The sequence below is a fragment of the Hesperophylax consimilis genome, chromosome 23 (genome assembly GCF_061612785.1).
Source record: "Hesperophylax consimilis isolate HC1 chromosome 23, BYU_Hcon_1.0, whole genome shotgun sequence".
Classification (NCBI taxonomy): domain Eukaryota; kingdom Metazoa; phylum Arthropoda; class Insecta; order Trichoptera; family Limnephilidae; genus Hesperophylax; species Hesperophylax consimilis.
Window position 1 is genome coordinate 20903702 of NC_142858.1, and position 25000 is coordinate 20928701.

The 25000-nt window shown below is 32.7% G+C and overlaps 1 protein-coding gene across 4 annotated transcripts in view; it reads left to right on the forward strand.

Moving 5' to 3' along the window:
• Positions 1-25000, forward strand: part of cu (NADP/NADPH phosphatase nocturnin) — a 62802-nt gene that overhangs the window by 32213 nt on the left and 5589 nt on the right. For 2 of the 4 annotated variants that reach the window (XM_089645938.1, XM_089645940.1), the window contains 4 exons: positions 21479-21681; positions 23613-23681; positions 23846-23967; positions 24497-24703. In XM_089645938.1, the coding sequence (XP_089502064.1) occupies positions 21479-21681; positions 23613-23681; positions 23846-23967; positions 24497-24703 (601 nt within the window). Of the gene's footprint in view, positions 1-8761; positions 8872-10840; positions 11008-21478; positions 21682-23612; positions 23682-23845; positions 23968-24496; positions 24704-25000 lie in introns of those variants that run through there. The other 2 variants (XM_089645939.1, XM_089645941.1) reach the window with 2 other exon arrangements.

A 25000-nucleotide genomic window follows, 5' to 3' on the forward strand; every position in this document is an offset into this window, starting at 1 on the left:
TGTAAAATTTGAATTATATTTTATCTAAATAGATTCTCACTTATGTACCTAGAGTTTGACATTTATAAATCAGAATGTTTAAATGCAAATTAATGTTTAATTTAATTGTCCTTGTGACAATCAGAAAAAAATGCTCATGAAGGTTTAACAAGGACTAATTTGATTTAAAAACTACAAGACTTTATCCCACAGAGTTACAGACATAACTCCATTTAGCTTGGCAGAATTCCATTACATTTTTTCTACATATATCCCAACGTAGCAACACAAAAATATATTTATTTTTTGACATAACATCTACAACAATTTTAGATATTAGACTTTTAGCGTCTAATTTATTTCCTGCATTAGTATTACAATAATAAAAATTAGCCCAACAGTCCATTTCCAAAAGGGTTAAATTTATTCAATTGTCGTGTCTTGCACTATCCTCAAAATTCAATGTTTACTAACTACGCATCTTTTCTACTAGGTGTGCGACTTTTTAATAATATGTAAATACGTTTCTAAATATAAACAGCAAAACAACATTCGAAATCGATAAACAAGAAAATAGCTATAAAAACAACACAACATAATATCAAAACAAGCCGAACGTATCTATAGGTACATATAAATACTGCACAGGTAGAACATAGGTAATGGGTAGAATGTTTTATTTGATGCGTAATATTTATCCGATTTCAATATAATTATATATTGACATTTATTCGATTGTCTCGGGTTTACTAAAGCCATGGTTATAACTACATCTTATGAGTTTTGGTAACTTTTTAACGTACGTTATTAATAGTTGTCTTTTACGTCTCCTGTTTATTAAAATAGATTGGATACATTAGATCACCATGTTTATATTTCCTTTGCATGACCTTGGAAATCGGGTATTTGCGTTGTGCGTGCTAACACCGCAAACGTGATTGTTTACGTGGTTGGTAAATTGATATTACCTAATAGTAATTATAATTATACCACAATTGAAAACTAGAGTTTACGACATAATTTTTTTATGAGCTAGGTTTGTAGACTTATAACATTTCTACACATCTTCATTTTCTTACCATCCAGGACCACGTGTCGAATGAAGACACGTAACAAAAAATGATATCTCTAATCATTTATAATAAATACAACAATGTTATCATTTCCAAAACGTAAACATTGGCGTAAATAATAATAAAATAATGTACCCGTGATTCAATTCGGAGTAGTGTTATTTTTGGATGATTGTGAGTTTAAGATAATTGTGTGGTATATTCACTTAAAAATCATATTTTCTTATCACCGGTTAGAAAATACTCTAAATGTACAGGGTTTTCCAATAAGAGGTGTTATTTTGATATTCAATCGTAAAAGATCAATGGTTTCGTTGCTTGTGTGGCACGTAGCGCCGTCTTGTTGAAAGTAAACGTTGTCCAGATCAATACCATCCAATTCCAGCCATAAAAAATCATCTCTCGATAGCGCAATCCATTCACCGTAACTGTTGCTCCAGCCTCATTTTCGAAAAAGTATGGTTCAATGACTCCACCGGACCATAAACCGCACCAAACAGTCACACGTTGAGGAAAGAAAGGCTTTTCAACAATAACTCTTGGGTTTTCCGAGCCCCAGATGCGACAATTTTGCTTGTTGACGAAGCCACCGAGGTGGAAATGGGCCTCATCACTCAAGATGATTTGCATTTGATTCACTCAAGTGAATTTTAATAATTTTAATGCGTTGTTGAAGCGTGTATCGTTCCATTTTTATTAATGGGGTAGTTTCTACTTGTCAAATGTCAAAAAATAACAGCTTCAATAGAAACATATACTGAAATAGCGGGCTATTCAAAATAACACCTCTTATTGCAAAACTCGTTATTTATTTCTGTTTTCATTATTTTGGTTCAAACTGCTTTCGAATCTCCAGACAAGTAATCTTAGAAAGACTCTAAAACAAATGTCCGTAAATATTGACCTTTCACTCTTAAATAAATAAAGATAATATTCTTTATAATTTAACTCTGAAAAAAGCAAAATTATAATATTTTATAAAATAAATAGTTATTCGCAAACGAGATTATTGTACACAATATCTAAAGAAGCCGTGACCTAAATAATTGACGCATAATACAAATAATCGGTAGTTTAAATATTAGAATGACCTTTTAATAGTAGCTTATTGTTTGTTTAAAATTAGAAGCGTGAAAAAATTACCGCTTTATCAAACACATTTTACTGTAAAGTGATAAGGTCGCTGCAGCAACTTTTAAGTTGCCTGGTGCATACGCGAGGTACACTTGCCAACAACTTATAAGATGCCTGTATAAAAAAGGGATAAATACATATACAACTTATAGGTTGACTGGTGCATACATGGGATGCACACTCGCAAATATTACAACACTCCCATAACACTCTGCATAACACTGTTAACTTATAAGTTAGGATGTGCATACATGGGGTATATATTTGTACATACATTTTTGATTTGTAAGTTACCTGGTGCATTCTGTGGATACATGCTCATTACATACAATGTGATACATAGGGATGCACAACACTGTCGTCTATTAAGTTACCTGTTATGTACATGGGATATACACTCGTACAAAACTTATAAGTTATCTAGTGCATACAGCGATGCACGGACGTATATAAGGGGGGGGTCTTGGGGGTCCGGACCCCCCCCATTGCACCGCGCCGATTGTAGAATACGATAGTTTCTTAAGTCCGCCACAGTGCGGGGAGCGGGGGAATGGGCAGTGCCCCCGCCGCGGCGCGCCGCCGCCGCCCGCGTTTCGGCCGCGCGCACCATACCAAGCTAGAATCTAGTTTAGTCTATTTTGTCTCTTCGCGTTGCGCAGTTGTCAGTTGTTTTAATACAGAAAGAAGTGTCGCATTTAAAAAGTATGAAACGATCAAATCAGGTATCTCTTTTGAGTTTTTTTTTCTAAGAAAGAGAGACCAAATCCCAATGAACTTTTATCAAAAGACAATGTGGAATCCTGTCATATTGAAGAAGTAGGAATAAATAGAGCGGGGCCATCCACAGATACTGATGACGATGAAGTGAAGAAAGGTAAGTCTCTTGTTTATTTTATTAGGAAGGAACCCAGTTACTAGAATTTTAAAAACTTTTATCCTGCTCTTATTTTTATTCCCAGAGAATTTCTGTAAACAAATGTTTTGCCGTGAGCATAAAATATTTGACAAGTGGTAATTTCAGTGTATATGCGACGTGTACCTAAGTGTTATAAAATCATTTCGCCTTTTAACAGAAAGAAATACAATTATATTTAACTAACAACTAACTGGTGCCCGCGACATTGTTCGCGTAGACTTAATTTTTAGTTGAAAATTCTTATTCTTAACATAACTTTTTAGTTTATGAACCGATTGGAATGAAACATAGACTAAAATGTTAAACAAAACCGCATACAAATCGATTAAGCCGTTTCTGAGATTAGCGTGGTCAAACGCACAGACAAACAGACAAAAATTTTAATAACTATTTTATTGACCTCAGTAACATAATTATAGTGCGTATGAATTGTTTTTTTTTGTAAATATTTATGTACTTACAGAAACGGAACGCTTACGATTTAATTATAGTATGGATTAGAGTATTAGAGTCACAAATTATTATTATTATTCTTACAATTAAATATGACCAAAAAGCTGTTTGAAGATGGGTATGTGCTGTTGTTTTGTTTTAGTCAAATATGTCTTTGTTACAGCCAGGATGGATTTGTGTTCGGCTACGTCCGCAGCCGCAGCCAGGACGGGTTATGATATTGCGCTCTACGTATGTCATCCTCCAAGCAATGACGAGGAAAAGCTGAGAGCATTAAAAGAGCTTTGGACCCCTCCGGATACATTTAAATTTCCAGTCACTATCACTGGTAAAAAGAAACTTTCTTTTCAACGCCATTGGACTACCAGGTACTCATGGCTTGTATATTCAAACGTCATGCAGGGAGCACTTTGCAAAGTATGTGTTTTATTTTGAAAAAAGCATGGCGGTCGTGGTCAGCAAGAACTTGGAGCCTTGGTTAGTAAGCCATTTACTTACTGGAAGAAAGCTTTAGAGAGCTTTGATCACCATGCAGATACTAAGTATCATAAATTTGCTGTTGAGCAGGCAGCAAATTTTGCAAGGATCATGGAAGGAAAAACGTTTGATGTTATAGAGTGCATGAATGCAGAAAACAGTAAAATTGCCGAAGAGAACAGAAAAAGATTGAAAGCCATTGTTGAAACAATTATTCTTTGTGGAAGGCAAGAAATAGCACTAAGAGGAAGTCGTGATTTTGGAGAAATTGGGATAAATGAACCCGAACATAATGATGGTAGTTTTAGAGCACTTCTTCGTTTTCGTGCGCGATCTGGCGATGAAGCACTTAAAAATCATTTACTAACACAAAACATTCACAGTAGAGCCATGTATACGTCACCAGGAATTCAAAATCAAGTGATTGAACTATGTGGTAGTGCTATTCAAGCGCAAGTACTTAATAGGGTCAAAGAGGCTGGTTTTTTTTACTGTACTTGCTGATGAAACACAAGACATATCACGGCGAGAACAATTAGCGTTATAATTTTTCGAAGAAAACTTCTTCTAACTGCTTTTCACTTTGTGTTTCATGAACCAAGTTCACTTCATCAGGAGCACAAGTATACTAAAGTTATAATTAAAATTAGGTCTAGAAAGAAGAGGTAGAAGGAGCGGGAAGGGGGGAAGGAGCATTCATCAAATCATCCCTTTTCTCAAAAAGTCGCAGCTTTCCATTCTATGCTTAATAGATTAATTTCTATTCCTTTGTCGGATCCTAATTATATCTCAGAATTAAATATCATAAAACAAATAGCATCTAATAACGGCTATCCTAATAAATTGATCGATGAAATACTAAATAAAAAAATTAAACATAAATTCTTTAAACTTTATATTTATCCTATTTATAAAGATACAAACAAACAATGGCGTAGAATTCTATTTGTAGATAATGATACTTCCAAAATTATAAATAAAAACATCCCCTTCACTATTCAACCGGCGTTTTATACGAATAACAAATTAAAAAAATATATTCTTAATAATAAAGATATTGATAGTCAAACTAAAAAATCAGGTGTTTATAAACTCAACTGTAATGATTGTAATTCCTTTTATATAGGAAAAACTAATAGAAACTTTGAGATCAGAATTAAAGAACATCTTAGGGCTTTAAAGGGAAACTGTGAATCAGAATTTGCGGATCATTTATTAAATAACGACCATACTTTCGATATTAATTCAGGTTTTAAAATACTACATTCTGGTTACAAGGTATCTCAAATCAATAATTTTGAAATCCTAGAAATAAGAAAACACGTGAATATGAAAGCAGATATTATTAATAAACAAAAAATTTTTATAAACCCCATTTTAAATATTTTCCCAATTACCCGGTCTTTCCCGTCTAATGACATTTTAATTCCTACTTTGAATAACCCTCCCCCACTCTTACCCCTCCCCGCTCCTTCTACCTCTTCTTTCTAGACCTAATTTTAATTATAACTTTAGTATACTTGTGCTCCTGATGAAGTGAACTTGGTTCATGAAACATGTTGAGATTTTGTATCGAAATAAAGTGATGTAAACAATGTTATTTGTGTTTTAATAAAAAAAAAATTAGCGTTATGTTTACGATACGTACACTGCTCATCTGGGAAATCGGTTATACGGGAAGATTTTTTAGAATTCATCCACGTAGAAGATGTTTCAGCTCAAGCTTTGGCAACGACTGTTATATCACATATCTTATCATATAATTTGGATATGGATAAATGGATTGGTCAAGGCTATGATGGCGCTGCAGTGATGAGCGGCCGGTTACGGGGCGTAAGAACAATAATCGCAGAGCAATACCCGAGAGCGCAATTCGTACACTGTGTTGCTCATGTTCTCAACTTAGTTTTAGCGCATTCATGTGAGATACCAATAATACGTAACTGTATCGGAACCATTAAGAGCGTAATAAACTTTTTTCGCCTATCACCGCTTCGCGACGGACTTTTGAAGAAAATTGCGGATCAAATTAATTCATCTCATTCAACGCTTATCTCTCTTTGTGAGACACGATGGACCGAGAAACACGTGGCTGTCGAAAGATTTGCAGAAATGGTTCCCGTTATATGCGAAACACTTGGGGCACTTCAAGATGCTGCTAGTAGCGACGTCGCTACTCAAGCATACCATCTTCAAATCGCTATGGATAACAGCCAGTTTATTGTTTCTTTAGTTATACTGAGAAAAGTTTTTTCATATACAGCAAACCTTAACAAAGCAATGCAGAAAGTCAATGTCGATTTGACCAACATTTGCGAATATACAAAAAATGTAAAAACGACTTTACTAAATGTTCGGAACGAAAGTCAGTTCGCAATTCTTTTTGAGCAAGCACAGCAGATGAGTTCAAGCGATATAGTAATGCCAAGAATAACTGGAAGGCAAACCCTGCGCAATAATATTGCAGCAGAAACTGCCGAAATATACTACCGACGAAATGTGTTTTACCCTTTCATTGATCATGTTATTACAGAACTCGACGCTCGTTTTAAACCACATGAATCGACGATCGAAGGAATTCAAATGCTGCTACCTGAAAAAACCAGTAATGACTCCAGGAGAAAAGAAAATCTTAACAAGATTACACAAACATTTCTGGGTGGGAAAAATAAAGGCACAATATTTCTGAGTGAATATGAGATATGGCACAATCACTGGAAATCTGTAGCACAAAAACCTGCAACTGTGATCGACACCATCGATAACTGCGATGATCAGTTTTTCCCTTTAATAAAAAAGCTTCTAATTATTTTAGCCACACTCCCAGTGTCCACTGCAACCCCTGAAAGATCTTTCTCTACATTAAAGAGGTTAAAAACTTACCTAAGAAATAAAATGGGCGACGAAAGACTTACTGGTCTGGCTTTAATGAGCGTACACCGAGATCTGGCGGTGCAACTTGATTCCGAAGAAATTATTAATCAGTTAGCAATTAAACGTAAAAGACTAAATGTATTACTTTAAAGTAGTGTCCGACCGAACTTTCGGTTTCGGTTTCGGCCTAGTTTCGGCCAAAAAACGAGTTTCGGCTTAGTTTCGGTTTCGGCCGCCATCCAGCCGAAACTACGGCCGAAACCGAAACTGAATTCGGGAGATTTCGTCCTGCGGTCGGACATGTTCGGTGCACTGAACTGCGAGCCACGAAAACACTTTTTATTTTCATTATATTCAAATAAGTATTATTGCATTAAAAATATTTTGTCATTGTAGGTAGGATGGTACTTTTTAATTTTAATTATATTGTAGTTCATTAAAAAGAGTGCCATACAAAATGACCAGAGTTTAGAGGAAATTATTTTGTTCTTAAAATGAAAGAGTATTTTTTGTTTAGTGTAGGTAGGTACCTAAAGAAATTAGTGCACCTAAAAAAGTAATTTTGTTTTCTACCTTTTATTTTATGTTATTCGTTAATAATGTTCACACAGGTAATACCTAGATACTGTTTATTTTTTTATATTATTTACGAAGAAGTTATAACTTATTTAAAAAAGCACAACCATTTATTTGAAATAAGGAATGATAATTTTTAATTAATAGTAGTTGTAAAACAATGAATCTCGTGTCAGTTTTTTTTGTTTGAGAGAAAACTACATTTATTTTCATGTATAACTTGAATTTACAATATTTTGTTAGTGTTACTGTAGGTAGGTAGGTAATTTTTAATTTTAATTATATTGTAGTTCATTAAAAAGAGTGTCATAATAATACGACCAAAGTTTAAAAGAAATTATTTTGTTCTTAAGATGAAAGCTCTTCATTTAGCTTGAGAGAAAACGCTTATTTTTTTCATACATTAAGTATTATTTGCATTAAAAATATTTTGTTATTGTAGGTAGGATGATACTTTTTGATTTTAATTTTATAATTGTAGTTCATTAAAAAGAGTGCTTTACAATATGACCAAAGTTTAGAATAAATTATTTGGTTATGTGATTAAATAAAAGGTGTTTCAATTTTAAAACAAATTATTTGTTCTTAAGATGAAAGAGTATTTTTGTTTAGTGTACCTTAACAAATTAGGTATAAAAAAAAGTTATTTTGTTTTCCACCTTTTATTTTATGTTATTTCTTTTTTTATGTTATAAACGAAGCGATTTTATTTAAATAAGGAGCGATAATTATGTTATGTTTATTTTTAGTTCAAATATCAGAGACTGAATGATTTATATATATAATATTTAAAAATAAAGGCTGATTGATTAAGACTGACTATTTTTTTCACGAAAACATGACCTTATATATTTTTTTTTAATTTGCGGACCCCCCCCTTATCAAAGCTATATATACGTCCGTGCAGCGATGTATACATAATGTATATACTCGTACATAATACTGCCGGCTTTTAGTTACCCGGTGGATACACTTTCGTACACAACACTGCCAACTTATAATTTGCCTGGTGCAAACGTAGGGTACATACATGAGCACAACCCTGCCAACTTATAAGTTACCTGGTGGACACATGGGGTACCTCGAGGTATACAATAATGGCAACTTATGTTACCTAGTACACAAACTCGCACACAAAACTGTCAACACGAATATTGGGTACTTATTATTATATATGTTTATTTATACAAACATCAAACGTCAATATATAAGTTAACTGAAGAACACAGGAGTACTTACTATGCAGCACTGACTGTTGGCTAAACTGACTTCTGTTTAGGTGGAAATGTCCCAGGCGGCCATGCGAGTGCCTAGGCCCCGGCCGGCCCGGGTCCTCACTGACGGCCAAGTGGCTCCCACTTCTGACAAATTGTTCATCAAAATGCTTAGGTGAGCTCAAAACACCATCTAAACTGCCTCACGCTCATGCTAATCATGTTTCCACACATGTACAAACTAAAATATAATAAACTTTTAATTTGTTCATTTGCAAATACTTAAGTAATAAATACTGTTATATTTCGTAATTAGGGAAATCACATTTGCCCTATTTTTGTTTTGTTTTCGATTTTCCAAATAAAAAAATTATTTCTCAATTTATCATTTATCATGAAAATACAGTGATTCTCCATGACCTACGAGTATTTTCAAGAAAATTGGATAATTATCCCATCTGCCCTTTTCACTGGGTTTGGGGATAAAAATTTGGAGATGGGTTGTTAGCATGGACATAAAAAAGCCCCGGACAGAGCATTCGTGGGATTTTGTTTGAATTGCTTTTAAGCCAAATCTAGGGTGATGAGAAAATGCCTGGTAGCCATCTTGTATGACTAACTTATACGTATTTGATGAGACAAGGAATGGGATATTTCATACATCTTCCCCCTTACAATGCGACCTAAAATTGTTCTCGAATTGCTCCGTCCAGGGTTTTTATAGGTGCATCGTTGTTAGTAACAACCTTTTACCTTGTTATCTTTCTTTGGATGACAATTCAAAACTTAAAGATACGTTGAATTAAATACTATTACACTTGTTTATAGTATTGTGATAACATTATTATTATTATTGTTTGATCCGATATTCGCTTGCGTAGGTACCTTTAATTCAAACGATGCATTTTGAATAGTCAGTGTACGAAAACTTTTGTCCTTTTGACTTTGGTGTTTGGCAAATCACAGTAGGACGCACATTCGACAAGAAATAATAATTTATTACGTTATACATGTAATAATATAAAAGACGAGAAAATTTATGTTAAATTTTATGAACTTGACATTAAAGTAGCAAGGTCCACTTTGTGTCTGGTTCCGCAATTGCAATTGCAAAATCTAATTACCAAAAAAAATGTTATAAAAATTGGCTTTACAGCTTACTTAGCAATGCAAAAGAATGCATTGTTTGGATAACAAAATGAAAAACCCCACATCTAAGGATACGTATACATGTGCGAACCGAAACCCGAACTGTACCACGAATTACGGGAAAGAAACGAATCAACTGCAAGCGGCAGGTATGATTTAAGATCTTCACGGCCAAAAGTATTACATTGATTTGTTTTTGGGGTATTATGCCGTGTTGCGCTACCTCCTTCTTTAGCCAACGTTTCGGACAGCATTGCAGTGTCCATCTTCCGGGCAGATGTGTAATTTATTAATATTACACATCTGCCCTGATGATAGACACTGCACTGCTGTTCGAAACGTTGGCTAAAGAAGGAGGTAGAGCAACACGGCATAATACCCCCAAAAATATCACTATAATAACTGCAAGCGGCTTTCCGCCCCATTTGCGGTTGCTTCGTTTCTTTCCCATAAGTTGAGGTTCAGTTCGGCAGTTCGGCTCGCAGATGTATACGTAGCAAAACAAATCTAATAGCTAACCGTGTGAAAAGAAATAGCAATTATAAGTAATTTATTCAAACGCTTCGAAAACCTCACAAAAATAAGAAATTTATAATTTTTTTATCTTGGCATCAATAAACAAAAAAACGTCCGAATTTTTTTGCTAAATTGGAGTGATTGTCCCAAAGTTCCGCGGTATGAGCGTGAAACATGATGTATCAGTTAGTAATGTTGGTGAAGAATGCTATGTTTGCTACTATAGTTACCTATTCCTCATATGTATTTTTAACGAGAGTTAAATTCGTAAATCGGTACGATAATACAAAACATAAGCAAAATATTATATATAAATATAATATAAATGATGTAGTCACTGCCCCATCAGGCCGTGACCGCGAATCGCGAGTTCCCCTCGGCGCATTTCTGCGTAGGCAAAATGAAAGTTCCGTAAGTTGGTAACACCGAATAAACAGGGAACTTCGATCAGACAAGACGTCACGGCGGTACATAACCTCCAAATAACTTTTCAAACACCTGTAGCATAATTTGCATTGTGTCTAAAATTACTAGGAAATTAATAGTGTGTGGTCATGTTGTTTGTTTAATGACATCGAAGTTTAATTGCAGCATTTATAATACATACAGGAAAAGCGATAAACAGTCAGTATTCGTCAAAATCCGGGTATGTAGCGTTGTTTTAGTGGTTACGCTGTAGTTTAAAAGTTTTTAGTTCTATCTAATATATTGTAATATTTGTGCATTGTGATAAAAAGTAAGCATACCAATTACGTGACTTTAAACAACTTTTAAAAATATAGTTCATCAACAACTTTTGTTAGGTTTGTAGAGATAATGCTGTGATTGAAACAATGTGTCAAATACGTTGTCAAAATCAGCTGTAATCTCCAAAATAAACACGAATCTTCCAATAGTTTGACCGCGTCCTTGGATTTTGTCGCATTGCGTTTTAATAATATTGTTTACACAAATGCCTCGTGAGAAGGTAGAAAGGTTACTTCGTCACGAATGAAATAAATCGATTGAAGATTGTTCGTTGTCTTGGTTACCGGAAAATCATATAATGTTCATTTTTTCTCTCGGGCGATAAAAGCTGTTCCCGCGATTAATAATATTCTACTATCTTAAAGGTTATCACATTGCCAGTGAGTTATCAATGTATGACAGAATGTAAGATTACGTATTCTCTATTACTGTTTATACGTAGGTATACGTGTAGATAGTGTTCGGGATACAAGCACACCACAACCCGAACAGCTTTTTAGAACTTTATTTTTTACTAATTACCTATATTGGATTTTGTAAGTGAAGTGAATAACTCAAAATCTCTTTGTTATATTATTAAACAATCTTATTGCTTTCTTTCATGGAATAAATAATAACACAGTTGCTTGTGGGCATGTTTCGTGATCCAAATGTTTGCCTAATCGAGGCTTAAATTTCCAATACAATACTGTGTTTACATTTAAATAGGATGGAGATCTAAGATGTCAGGGAATTAAGTGAGATGGAGTGCTGTGCTATTGGACTAAATGGAACATTGTATCTATTCAAATTTGTACGGAAGGCACTTCTACTGTTACTAAATACTTTCAGTACATACGAGGGTGGTCTGAAAAGTTTCCGACCTCAACGCAAAGATGGCGGTACTCGTCAATAAAAGCTAGTGAACTCGTAAAATAGTTAGTGTTGTAATGGTTAAGATAATTGCCTTCCAAGCAGGTCGTAGTTGTTCGATTCTCAGACATGTCAATTTATTATTTTTCACGGGTCTGTGTGTTTCAAGGACCAATAATTCAGGAAGTTGTCCCTCCACCTATCCTCTTTGATCACAATTTCCAAAGTTCCACTCAATAATAGTACATTTTGTGAAAGTCTTGTGATTATATGTGCATTTACTGGATTCACTTACATAAATAATATCGGTATATTCATAGCTAACTAGTAAAATTTGTTGTAGATAATTCAATCAATCGAAATGAAAAATAATTTAATATTAAATATCTATCCACATTCTACTTATGAACTGGCGCTAGGACAGGCAAGTACTAACTGTAATTAGTTGTAAGTAGGCAAACAATAACCAACTTTATTATCTTTATTGTGATTTGGTAAAACCCGTCAAACCACATTTTTGGAAATGGAAATTTTGGAAATAACTTTGCAGTGGTTTTATATAGAATGGTCTTAGAAGTACAACAAATAAAGAAATTGTTGCTTAATAAGACATTTTCCACACTAAAAAATAATTTTCTGCGTGTTTGTTTTTAAGGTTATTTCGAAAAAAAACGTAGATGAAATTACTTACAATTGACTTACAATTATTTAAATCAAACTTGTAAAAATCAGATTACCACTTTCAAATAAACTTCAAGATTAATTTTACGAATTTTTAAATATTCGTTTTTATCGTAACCTGTAAAATTTTCATTCTGTGGCTTTAACCTCTCCAGCGCTGGAGGGTCATATATGACCGGGTGTCCATATTTTATAAAAGATTTTTTTATCTTTTTTCTATAATGCTGAAATATGTAACTATTTTGATATAAGAAAGAGAAATAATAATTCTTTCCAGTTTACAAATATTTATACCGGATACCAAATAAAATCCTAAAAATATCCAAAATGAATAATTCATATTTCGCGTCGCTATCGTAATAATCGGTTGAATCTAAAAAATATTTCTTATTTTTATTATATGAACGAGATCAAAGTGAAGTTTTCTTACAAATTCCCCAAACAAAACGAATGTGTCGTAGAAATATCGAGTTCTCTCAATTTTTCTACGATTGGAGTAAAAAAAAAAAATAAAAATGCGGTTAGCGTTTTTAACATTTTTCACGTTTGATTTTTAAATCTTATTATTTATAAATTATTTTATATGCGTACACCGGAAAGGTAATTTTATTTAGTTTCAAAAACAGTATTTGTTTTTATGGAAAATTTAAAAAAATAAGATGTGTATAGCACATTTGAAATACACAGAAAACATTGCAAACTGAACAAAATAGATGAAAGTACTGAAGGGTTTTACCAAACCACATTGGTAATATATTATGAAGAACCATAAGCTGTGTACACACGTATGTTTATGCTCGGCGGTTTAGCTTGATCGAACATGTTGACTTGGAATTGAAACCATGCTCGTTGGTGAATCCTCACGCCCGGCAGCTCGACACAAGACGCCACAGATATACCACCGAGATGCTCAGTCAAATCGTTAATTTTTGCTGTACATCGCGCAAGAATTACGGTCGTTGAATATCGAACAAAAACGCATCGAGCGAGAAGGTATACACGTTGAGACATGTTCGATGGTTTTATGCTCGAACGTGTGCACATAGCTATAACTTTGTCCGTCACACAGATCCGAGTCACACTTTACACCATTTCGCCATTCCGTCCTCGAGCCCATTATTCAAATGTATTTCTTCTAACGACTATCTTCTTTATTTATATTGCAATGTAAATTCACACTGGAATAATCATAATAATTTACAATCTGTTATCATGAGTTTTATGATTAGTATATCCTTGCCTGGTAGGATGCAGAGTTTTATCGGTAGCTGTGTCACCAACATGAATAAAAATATACTACTATTATTTTTTCTTTCACGGTGCGTCTTCTATAATAATAATAATGTCCTCTGTTTATTCTATTGTTCTTCTTTATCTCTTCCAATCTTGATAGTTTGTCACATAAATATGATCTACTTTACCGAGTGACATCCGTAGTAAATATGCCAGTTTATGTTTTCTTTATAACACCTCGTATTAATCAATTACTCAATTTAAAAAGCTTATTTTGATAAATTAATAAAAAAGTAGTTTTCAGACTTTTATTCTCTTTTGTTCTTCTCTTATGTTTTTAACATATTGTTAAATTTATGTTAATTCAATGGTAAAAAAATATATATTTTAATGAATTCTTATATTGCGAGTCGAACCATTTTTGTGCGTTCTAGTGTGGTTCCCATGATTTATGGTTCGGCTCCCAAATGAATACCTTTGGTAAGTACCTACTTTAAATATAGTTTTTACCGTTAGCTTAGTAAGAAATCCATCGTGGATTTGTAAGTTTTTACCCGTACGTAATGTGCCGAAGAATCTACCGTGGATTTGCTAGAAGTTAACCACATTTGCCCCGGTTTTATTGGATGTAACTACATACAAAAATATGTTTTATTCCCCTGACAAGGAAATAAAGTAACATAATATTATTATAGACTGTCGTTTCGTCAAGTGCAAATATATTATTTTTTGTATTTGAATTTTGATGTTTGCGAAAGTGAAAAATAACTACAATTTTCAACGCCAAGTACAAGTACAGTATTTCATCGTAAAGACCACTTATTTATAAAAATATAATAAAAACCATTTATAACAATTGAAGCTATTAGTTATCCTGGAGTAAATACATAAGACAAATTATACTTTTTTTTTAAATATATGAACACATTATCTGGTAGGATAAAAAAAATTACAAAACATCATTTCGCAAAAAACAAGTTAGTTATTACTTATTACGAAAAAAATGTCAATCGGCGTACGGAATTTTACCCCTGGCACACTAAGGTGTACTAAATGGGTCACGGGAGGAGCCCATTCTTAGGGATTTCTTACTTTGTTAACCAACCTTGAACTGTTATTTAAAAAATGTTTCAATGGAAATTAGCACCGTTTTTATATATTGTATAATTACGTAGCTATTTTGGCGTATGTTTTTACAACATCAATATAGCCTGATTTGCGCAAATCGGGTGAAAATAATTCGTAGAAAAACAAATTTAAGATATGAAATTTTAAAAAATATGACTTGTATTTGCAAGATAACTAACAGTCATCTCTTAATGATTGCGTTTTTATTTTAATTTGCATCTTTGTTTTAAATTATGATTCTGCAGCGATGTTAAAATTTACTGTATTTAGTGATAGATTCCGAAGTGTCCCAAGAAAATTTCTTTACAAGGTGATTGTGAGATAGGCACAGTACATCACGAAAGTAATGTAATAAATAAAGTTTAATAAAAAAAACTTCTTTTAAAATTACCCGTATCCAGCTATACTATAACTACATTGTAACACATATATTTCAACTCGTCTACGTCTAAAATTTTTTTATTTTTTTATTTCTACAATATTTTTTACATTTTAAGATTTCCAGTAATGTAGGCCTCACTGGGTGGCTTGCCCGTGCTGAGGCCTTCATTTTATAATATGAAAATATAATCTACATAATTCATTTAAAGAGAAAATAATACATTTAAAATTAAAAATACATAAAAATATATTTAAAATTAAAAAAATAATACATTGAAAATAATCTTGTGTGTTTGTGAGTGATGTGTGTTTATATTGGTTTTGTGTGTTACGTGTAGGTTTTGTTTTTATTTTATGCTATGACATTTTCGTAATATTGTCTTTTTTGTTCTTTAACCCATTTTGTAATTTTGTGTGTGAATTTATTTTTACTTTCCTCAATTTTAATTTCAAGTTTTACACTGTTGAAAGCTTTTATAGCATGGTATTGGTAGTGTCTTTGTCAATTAATTTAATTAATCAATTAATTTCAACTATTATATAGTGATCTAAGATTCTAAGGAATACCTCAGAGTTTATGATTGGAGATACTTCTAACATTGTTGGATTTCTATTCGAATACTTGCGCTTACTCCGCTTGCGGCCGCACTCAAGTCCAGGCGGATTTTTGAATAACTGCTACTTACCATTATTAATAATTAAAACAGACAGGTCGTCTTACACCAGCTCATCGTTAGACAAAAGATGAATATTTTAGCCTCGATGCATAACGTAATTCCCTGCGAGCTTCTGAGTTCCTCACTGCGTACTTATTTATAAATTACTCGCGGATGAGCATAAATTGTTTCCAACACTCGCTGAATAGCTTGGGTCTTGGGTCCAAAGCTGATAAATCTTAGGGCAAAGAGTTGAACAGCAAACAATTAGACAATAGGTGTTTTACTTTAGAAGTTACTTATTTGACTTTTATGTGTCGCGTTATCGGATCCATCTTCCGGATAAATAGTTCGCCTGGTCCATTTTCCGGTAGTCGTCTCACTGGTGACCTGGGAGACTGTTTGTTCTTATTAGACATCGTTTCTACCATAGTGTTATATTGCCAGTTCTGCGATGCACAGCAAAAGTCCTAAATATTGCTTAGACCATTTTCAAAGGTTGGAAAATACTTCAATCCACTTTCACAAAATGTTATCTTATGGCGCGAATAAATTTTGCGACTCGAAACGGGAACCGAGCCTCGAATTATGGGAAAGGAATGAAGTAACAGCAAGTGGCGCGAAACGCCGCTTGCGTTTGTATCTTTCCTTTCCCATAATTAGGATTTTTTTTAAATTTTCATCAATATCCACATTCAAACATAAATACTGTTTTTTTTAAGTTTTTTTTCAAGGTTAAATTAATTCTCCAAGTTTGAATATTTTTAAGCCCGCCAAAACAATCGGTAAGAAGCGGGAGGGTGTGTGACGTCATTCGTGAGCTGAACGTCCTGTGGTTAGTGCATTTTGTTTGGAGATTTTTTTATTATTATTTAGTAAGGAATTTCAGTATATTTTGTTTATCAATGTTTACCGTCTAACTAAATGAAGTTTTTTTTTATATTCAAATTTCATACTGAAATTAATGGTTAACGTTAGAATTTGTTATTTCCGCCAAGACATCGTTAGACAAAAGCCCGTACACTGAAGTCGCGCTAGTTGTTTTAGTTTTTTTTTTGCAAATTTTTTGATACATACAGGTACATATACAGGGTGTATCGGCACGTACCCGACAAACTTTAACCAGCTATTCCTTAGCACATTTGGAGTAAAAAATGTTAATGGCACTTTGCTGTCCGGTGACATTTTTTTTAATAAAAAATTTAATATTCATATTTTCACCACATGCCACCACTGTTTTATCCTTTGTCAAAGTTTGAAAACCCACCTGGCAATATTTTATTCTAGTTTCGTTGAATAATATACGTACGTACCTACATTAGCGCGCTTTTACGATCACAACGAAATGGCATGGCACCATTCGTCTCATTTTTAGCTATTATTATTTAGTGTGTATGAAAGAGCGAACACGCTTTTTGACACACTTGCTAATAACAGCTGTTGAACACGAGAAACAATGCCAATGACAGTGACGGAGTGTGGATTTTTTTATCATATTTTGTTATTAATTGAAAAAAAATGTTACCGGACAGCAAAGTGCCTATAACATTTTTTACTCCAAATGTGCTAAGGAAAAGCTGGTTAAAGTTTGTCGGGTACGTGCCGATACACCCTGTATAATTATACAAAACATAAGACATAAACAAAAAAATCCCACAAAGGCGAAGCCTGTGCGTGGGCATTATAAGTTATGAATTCAAAACAGGGGTGGTTATAAAGAAAAATAGTACCTATAGTTAGATTAATATGATTTTACTGGAGTTTTTTGCGTATTTAATAAACTATAAATAAATAACTCGTATAAAATAAATGTTAAAAGCTGGGTAAGAAAAAATTTGGAAGTGAGAGAATTTTTCTTTAATTTGCACTACGAATATGATACCTAAAATATGCCATTACCGTCTACATTTAAAAAAATAATTTCTACTTAACTTCAACTTTAACTGTTTAATAAACAGTTTAATAAACAGTTAAAGTTGAAGTTAAGTAGAAATTATTTTTTTAAATGTAGACGGTAATGGCATATTTTAGGTATCATATTCGTAGTGCAAATTAAAGAAAAATTCTCTCACTTCCAAATTTTTTCTATAAACAGTTAAAGTTGAAGTTAAGTAGAAATTATTTTTTTAAATGTAGACGGTAATGGCATATTTTAGGTATCATATTCGTAGTGCAAATTAAAGAAAAATTCTCTCACTTCCAAATTTTTTCTATAAACAGTTAAAGTTGAAGTTAAGTAGAAATTATTTTTTTAAATGTAGACGGTAATGGCATATTTTAGGTATCATATTCGTAGTGCAAATTAAAGAAAAATTCTCTCACTTCCAAATTTTTTCTATAAACAGTTAAAGTTGAAGTTAAGTAGAAATTATTTTTTTAAATGTAGACGGTAATGGCATATTTTAGGTATCATATTCGTAGTGCAAATTAAAGAAAAATTCTCTCACTTCCAAATTTTTTCTATAAACAGTTAAAGTTGAAGTTAAGTAGAAATTATTTTTTTAAATGTAGACGGTAATGGCATATTTTAGGTATCATATTCGTAGTGCAAATTAAAGAAAAATTCTCTCACTTCCAAATTTTTTCTATAAACAGTTAAAGTTGAAGTTAAGTAGAAATTATTTTTTTAAATGTAGACGGTAATGGCATATTTTAGGTATCATATTCGTAGTGCAAATTAAAGAAAAATTCTCTCACTTCCAAATTTTTTCTTACCCAGCTTTTAACATTTATTTTATACGAGTTTAGTTGCATTTTATTATGGAATAGCTTCATTTTTAACAAAACCTTTTAAAATGTCAGGAGATGCTACGATGTAAGTTAAAACAATCGATAAAACTAAAATGGCAACCACAAATCATCTCAAAAATTCAGATCAACATACCTAACTACACAATATAAAGCTGTATAGCGACCTCTCCCTCTTATTATCAAAGTACGCATGTAACAAAAAGAGATGTTTAATTATTAAGTTGTACAAACATACTCATTTGACATCAGATTTCGTTCGACCAGTCATGGAGCGTATACACAGTAAAGCTTTTAAATATTTTTAAGGAACCATTTATTAATTCTAAGAGCAAAAATATTGAAATGTATAAGTTAATTCAGAATCGGTGTTTTTTGATTTACATGAATAATTTTAAGTCAACATATTTTTACTAAAATTTCTTATTCGAGGCTCGGGTCGCGTTTCGGCTCGCAAATGTATACGTAGCTAATGCTTGTGTAATCACTCAAACGTTTTGTTATCTTTGTATAGTAATCGTTATAACAGAAACTTAAAATAGTATTTCCTCAAATTTTAAAATAATTATAACCGTAGGTACACATTTTTAGATCTGATTACAGACACGACTTGCCCGTGACCTACATAATCATTGGTTGGTAGTCATAAATTTTGTGCCAAATATTTCAAACGGCTAACTTATTGTTGAAAAATAAGTTCATCCCATTCGACCACTACATAACCCACATGCAAATGCTTTGCCAATAACATATAATTATAAAATTTTATAATATTTTTAATCATCACCCCCCTTTCCTGTAAAACTTTACATTATCTTTTTTTAACTTTTAGTTTCTAGTAACTTTGTCAATATCTTTATGTGTCATGACAAAATGAACAGTGTTGCTCATAGTTAAATCCCATTTCCTTGACGCAAACGACTCATTTATTTTTATTTTAAAAATCACGTTAACATGTATTCTTCATTGAATTTAACAACAGCATTTATTTTAGTTATTATTACCCAAAAATGTAGCTTATTTTCCCTTTGGTAACTTATTGTGTTGAGGTGTATTCATGACGCAATTCCCTATTTTTACTTGTTCTGGAAAATCCAGATAATAGAATAAAACACAACGCCAAGTCACTGGTATATATGTCTATGGGTATATCCAATGTTGAAAATCTTCCGAGAAATTATTACTTGTTGCAATTTGCTGCCAGAAATAAAATTTTAAAATCACAGTTGACCCCAACCTACATAATAAATAAATGAGTTTGCAAAAAATAGCATTAAACTATGGTTCAGGGCAAAGTATAATTGCTATACATTTATAATCTAAATAGTGTATATTTGGGAGTAGGCGTCAAGGGCAAAACCAAGTCATTAAATAGCAGAAGTTTGTTAAAATGACATTGAAGAAACCCGGATATAATTTGACTCTATAGCAGAGCCAGAAAAGTTGTATTTTCTTTAAATTATACACTCTGTCCGAAAATTTGAAACTGTGGATTGAGAACCCAAAACAAAAAAAAATTATTCTGAGCTTTTCGATTATTATTATTAATTTTTTCATTGTTTTCGGAAAGAGTTTAAAGGGATAAAAACTTTTGGAAAAAAAAAAAACTTTTTTACCTATAATTTGACCAGAAATTTACCAAGAATTTGACTAGAAATCTATCTGAATTAAATTTTTTTCTACAGCTGCTATACAAACCTCCAGTAATCTCAAAAACCCACGAAAATAGTTTTTCAAATGCTCAATAACTTATCGAAGAATTCGATCAGAAGTCTATAAGAATTGAAAATTGAAATTTTAAAAAAAAAAAATGGAACCTTTCTACGCTTCCGCGCATTTTCAAAGACATTAAACAGCTGCTATTGGCTACTAGCGACCGCTTTTCTTTTCAAATTTGACCTAAAAAATTCTAACTTTAGATTTGTTTACTCAAAAACGAAAAAAAAATTATACCATAATATAATATACTATCATTTACCAGTTTCTCGCTTTTACTACGACTTTCTGGGACAGAGTGTAAATGGATTAGATTCAACAATTACAGTAGGAATCTGTTGGAAAAGAAAATAAAAAAACCACTACCATACAAATTTTATATAATGATCGTATATATGACATTTGAAAAGACTCACCCTCCCCTCCACCTCCCCTCCACCAGCCCTCCACCGCCCCTACACCTCCACTCCACCCCCCTTCCACCAACACTCCACCTCCCCTTCACCTCCCCTACACCTCCCCTCCACCTCCTATTTATTACTTGAAATTTATTGTAAAAAATTATCAATCTTTTTCATAACATTAAAATTATTTTATGCATAGTATATAAATCTATAATGTTGGAGTAATGAACATTATGCAAAGTGTACTTTTTTCATAACTATTAGTTTTATTATGATATGGATGCTGAAAATGATAAATGGCTAAAACACTATGCGGCACATGCTGTTTATCCTTTCCAGCGTCAATATACTTATTGAAGTACCTGGTAGTGTAATTATATCCTCATCACTGGCAGTTGCAGGAATTAATAACTCTATTGCACTGCCACTGAAATCTCCAATGCAATCTACTTTCTTATAAGCCGCCCATGTAACATAGCCATCATCTGTATGATGGCAATTTCTGATACGAAAGGGGACTAGAAGAAGAAGTGTACTTAAAATGCAATAATGATGTGCATTTATTTTTCAGGATGGGCAGCTTCAACTCAGCCCCGAAGATCCTGAACGATGACCACCAGGACCGCAATCTGAGCGTGCCAGCGAGCATGTCGCGTCTCGAGTTCATGGACTTCTGCACGCGCGAGCGTTGTAACTCCTTCCAGCTTCTGCGCCGCCCCTTCCTGCTCCGCGAGACCCCCCTCACCGAACACGTCAGGCGCATGTCCCTCTCAGGTAACATAATGCTCTCATTGTGCTTTAACAAACTCACACTGCAGGTACTACAATAAACATTACACTCCAACAAACAAATACTGTACTACATTTTTTATGTATGAATTTTTTTTTTATTAAAGCCACTATTTAAACATTGTACATACAAAATATGATAGGGTGAACTGTGCTGAGAATTAACCAAAATGTCGGTAAATGGGTCAATTTCCACATCCAAGATTTCATTTCATGCATTCATTTATTCATTCATTCATTCAAGAAAACAAAATTAAATTCAAATAGATGTATTAAAAAAATTGTCATGTAATTTGCAGGTTCTAATATATTAAATTAACAAATATGGTAGAACCTGCAAATTACATGACTACTTTTTTTGATACGAAATTCAAATAGATGTATTAATAAAAGTAGTCATGTATTTTGCAGGTTCTATCATATTTCTTAATTTAACCCATTGGCCTCAAACGACGCCATCCTGGCGGGTCTGGTGTCGTCGGCTTAAAAACGAAAAAGGGATACATTATTGACATCTGTGTTTAAAATTTTAAATGCCAATCGCTCTGTAGATAATTAAGCATTCATTTCGTAGTAATTGGCAGGACTCCGTTGGTACAGTTTTTTCCTGATATTTACGATTGAAATTTTGTTATATTTCAGCGTCATTGAATTTTTTTTAAATAGCGTGTGGTTCGGGAATTGACAAGCTTGTTCGTAAAATGCGTGGTGGGCGGCTAACATCAGCCCAAATTGAAATAAAATATATTATGGTCATAAGTATGATTAATGTAAAACTTTTCTTAATCCAATTATAAAAAAAAGAAAAAAAAATGGGTTTTATGAAAAAAAAAATTTTTATATCCTCGTTTAATCATATTATTATTATTTTTAAAAAAACTGCATATATTTTTTGCATACCTTAATTCAATGAACGAGTAAATTTAAAAAAATTGTTTCGTTTGTATGTTTAGTTTAAAAGTTATGTAAGATTTAGTACACCACTGCAGATTAAAAACTTCGGTACAAAACAATTCGGAGGCCAATGGGTTAATAAACATAATAATATTTGACCAGGACACTTCATTCCAATGTTTAAAATATTAGTTTTCTTTTTCAATTTTACTTATAATGGTGTTTCAAAACTTAAAAAAATAAAATAAAAAAAGTGCTTAAAAAATATTACCACTGAGACCTTCGAGGTTATAACCAAAACCTCCTATATCGCAAGAAGATCATTAGATTTCATATTACCATCGTTCCACTACAGTGGGAATAATTTGTTGAGGTTGGTGGTTTTTGAAATATAAGATTGGCATTTGACAGTCTGAGAACAAATCCCGTTTTTATTTTATTTTATTTCATTTATTTATTTCACGCCTATTAAGGCTTTTACATACATATATATAAAAAATATTTACTAAATTGTGAAACGACTATTTAAAACCGTTGCACAAACTATATATACCATATTCAAATACATTTATTGAATTTGCTAATTTGTCAAACAACTCAAATCATAATCATTGTTTTTTTTTTCATCGTATTTTTTACTATCAATATAATATCAACATTAAACTTGTGATAATTTTTATTGAGAATTAAAACTTAAAGAGTCATTAGTTCATTGTGATTACGGTGTGTCATTAAAATGACAATTACTAGTAATTTCACATGCCGGACAAACGGATGCGATTGTGTAAATGAACTTTGGAGTTTGAAATGCTCGCTCTCATTCGCACACTGCCTTTCTCCTATGTATTAATTACTATGTTATTAATATGTGATTGTATTATATTATCTACACTGCAGAATTGGGGAAACTGTTACAACAAATAGTTTCGATTTTGGTCATGGTAATTGCTCATTCCGGGTGTATGATGAATATTTTAAATGCTTGATAATGGACCGTCACTATTAAAGACCTTTTTTTTCAGAACAACCTAAAACTACAGAACAGAACCCAAACAAGTTCAGAGTATTTCAGTGGAATGTATTATCACAAAGTAAGAACTTATTTACCTTTTCATTTTATTATTTTTCGATCAATATAGCCATCTGTGGAATTAATCACTACCTTGGGCTCAAATAGCAATATAAATACTCATAGATGGCGCTAGTAGAAAAATCTCAATCTCAATACATCTTTTTTGTAAAACTTTTTTTCCAGCTCTCGGTCAGACCAACGATAGCTTTGTACTTTGCCCAGAAGCGGCCTTGACCTGGGATTTCCGCAAATTCCATTTAATAGAAGAAATCATACAAAACAATGCAGATGTCATTTGTTTACAAGTAAGTAAAATTTCCACAATATTACAGCAAAACATGTAATATATTCCAGAAAAATTCAAATTTTTTTCATTAATATTTTTATCAACGCTAAACTATTATCCGCTAAAGTATAACCCCTAGCACAAGCACGTCAAAGATATTATCACACAATAAAGATATGATCGACAATCATGATAATTTGTCATCGTTCTCGAGCTTGACTACAGATTGCCAATGAACAACCAGTTAAGCATATCTAGTCGACAAGAACTGTCGTCTTTGTGTTGATGAATGATGAAAAATTACCGACATTGTCGATAAGACCTTTATCGAGGTGTGTAAAATTCACATGAAACCTGTTTTTTTACCAATTTAATCATTTTGAGAAATGCGTAATAAAAAAATATAGATGAAGTTCAATCATTACATAAAATATTTGGCGCAACGCCGTTCAATATATCTTCCATCGCCCATTTGTTACAAATATTTTACTTTAGAATTTCTGGTTAATTAAAAATTTTACTTTTTTTTAAAACGTCTGTTATTGCAGGAGGTCGACCACTTTGAATTTCTACAAAAGCTCCTGGCGACTCAGGGCTACGAAGGGGTGTTTTACCCCAAACCCGACTCACCCTGTGTGTATATCGAAGGAAATAACGGACCTGACGGCTGCGCTATATTTTACAAAAAGGACAAATTCGAGTGTATTGCAAAAGATTCAAAGATTTTAGAAGTTTGGAAAGTGCAAAGCAATCAGGTAAGAAAAATATTTTAAAGGGTAAATTTCTGAATTTGCTGTAATCGGTGTAATCACAAGCCAGACTTTGATTGTTTATACTATTTTCACAGTGTGCTCTCAAATTAACCAGTGACATTTTGTTTTATGATGGTATTAAGCCCTTGTCAGTTGAATTAAGAAAGTTTTGGTTACTGAGCAATAAAAATTGTGCTAATAGCGTTGAATAATTTACTCTCAGTATGGAATTGGTAAGTGACTACCATTGAGAAGTTAAAAAATGCTTGAAATAGCTTTGACTTTGTGGAATGGAAATGA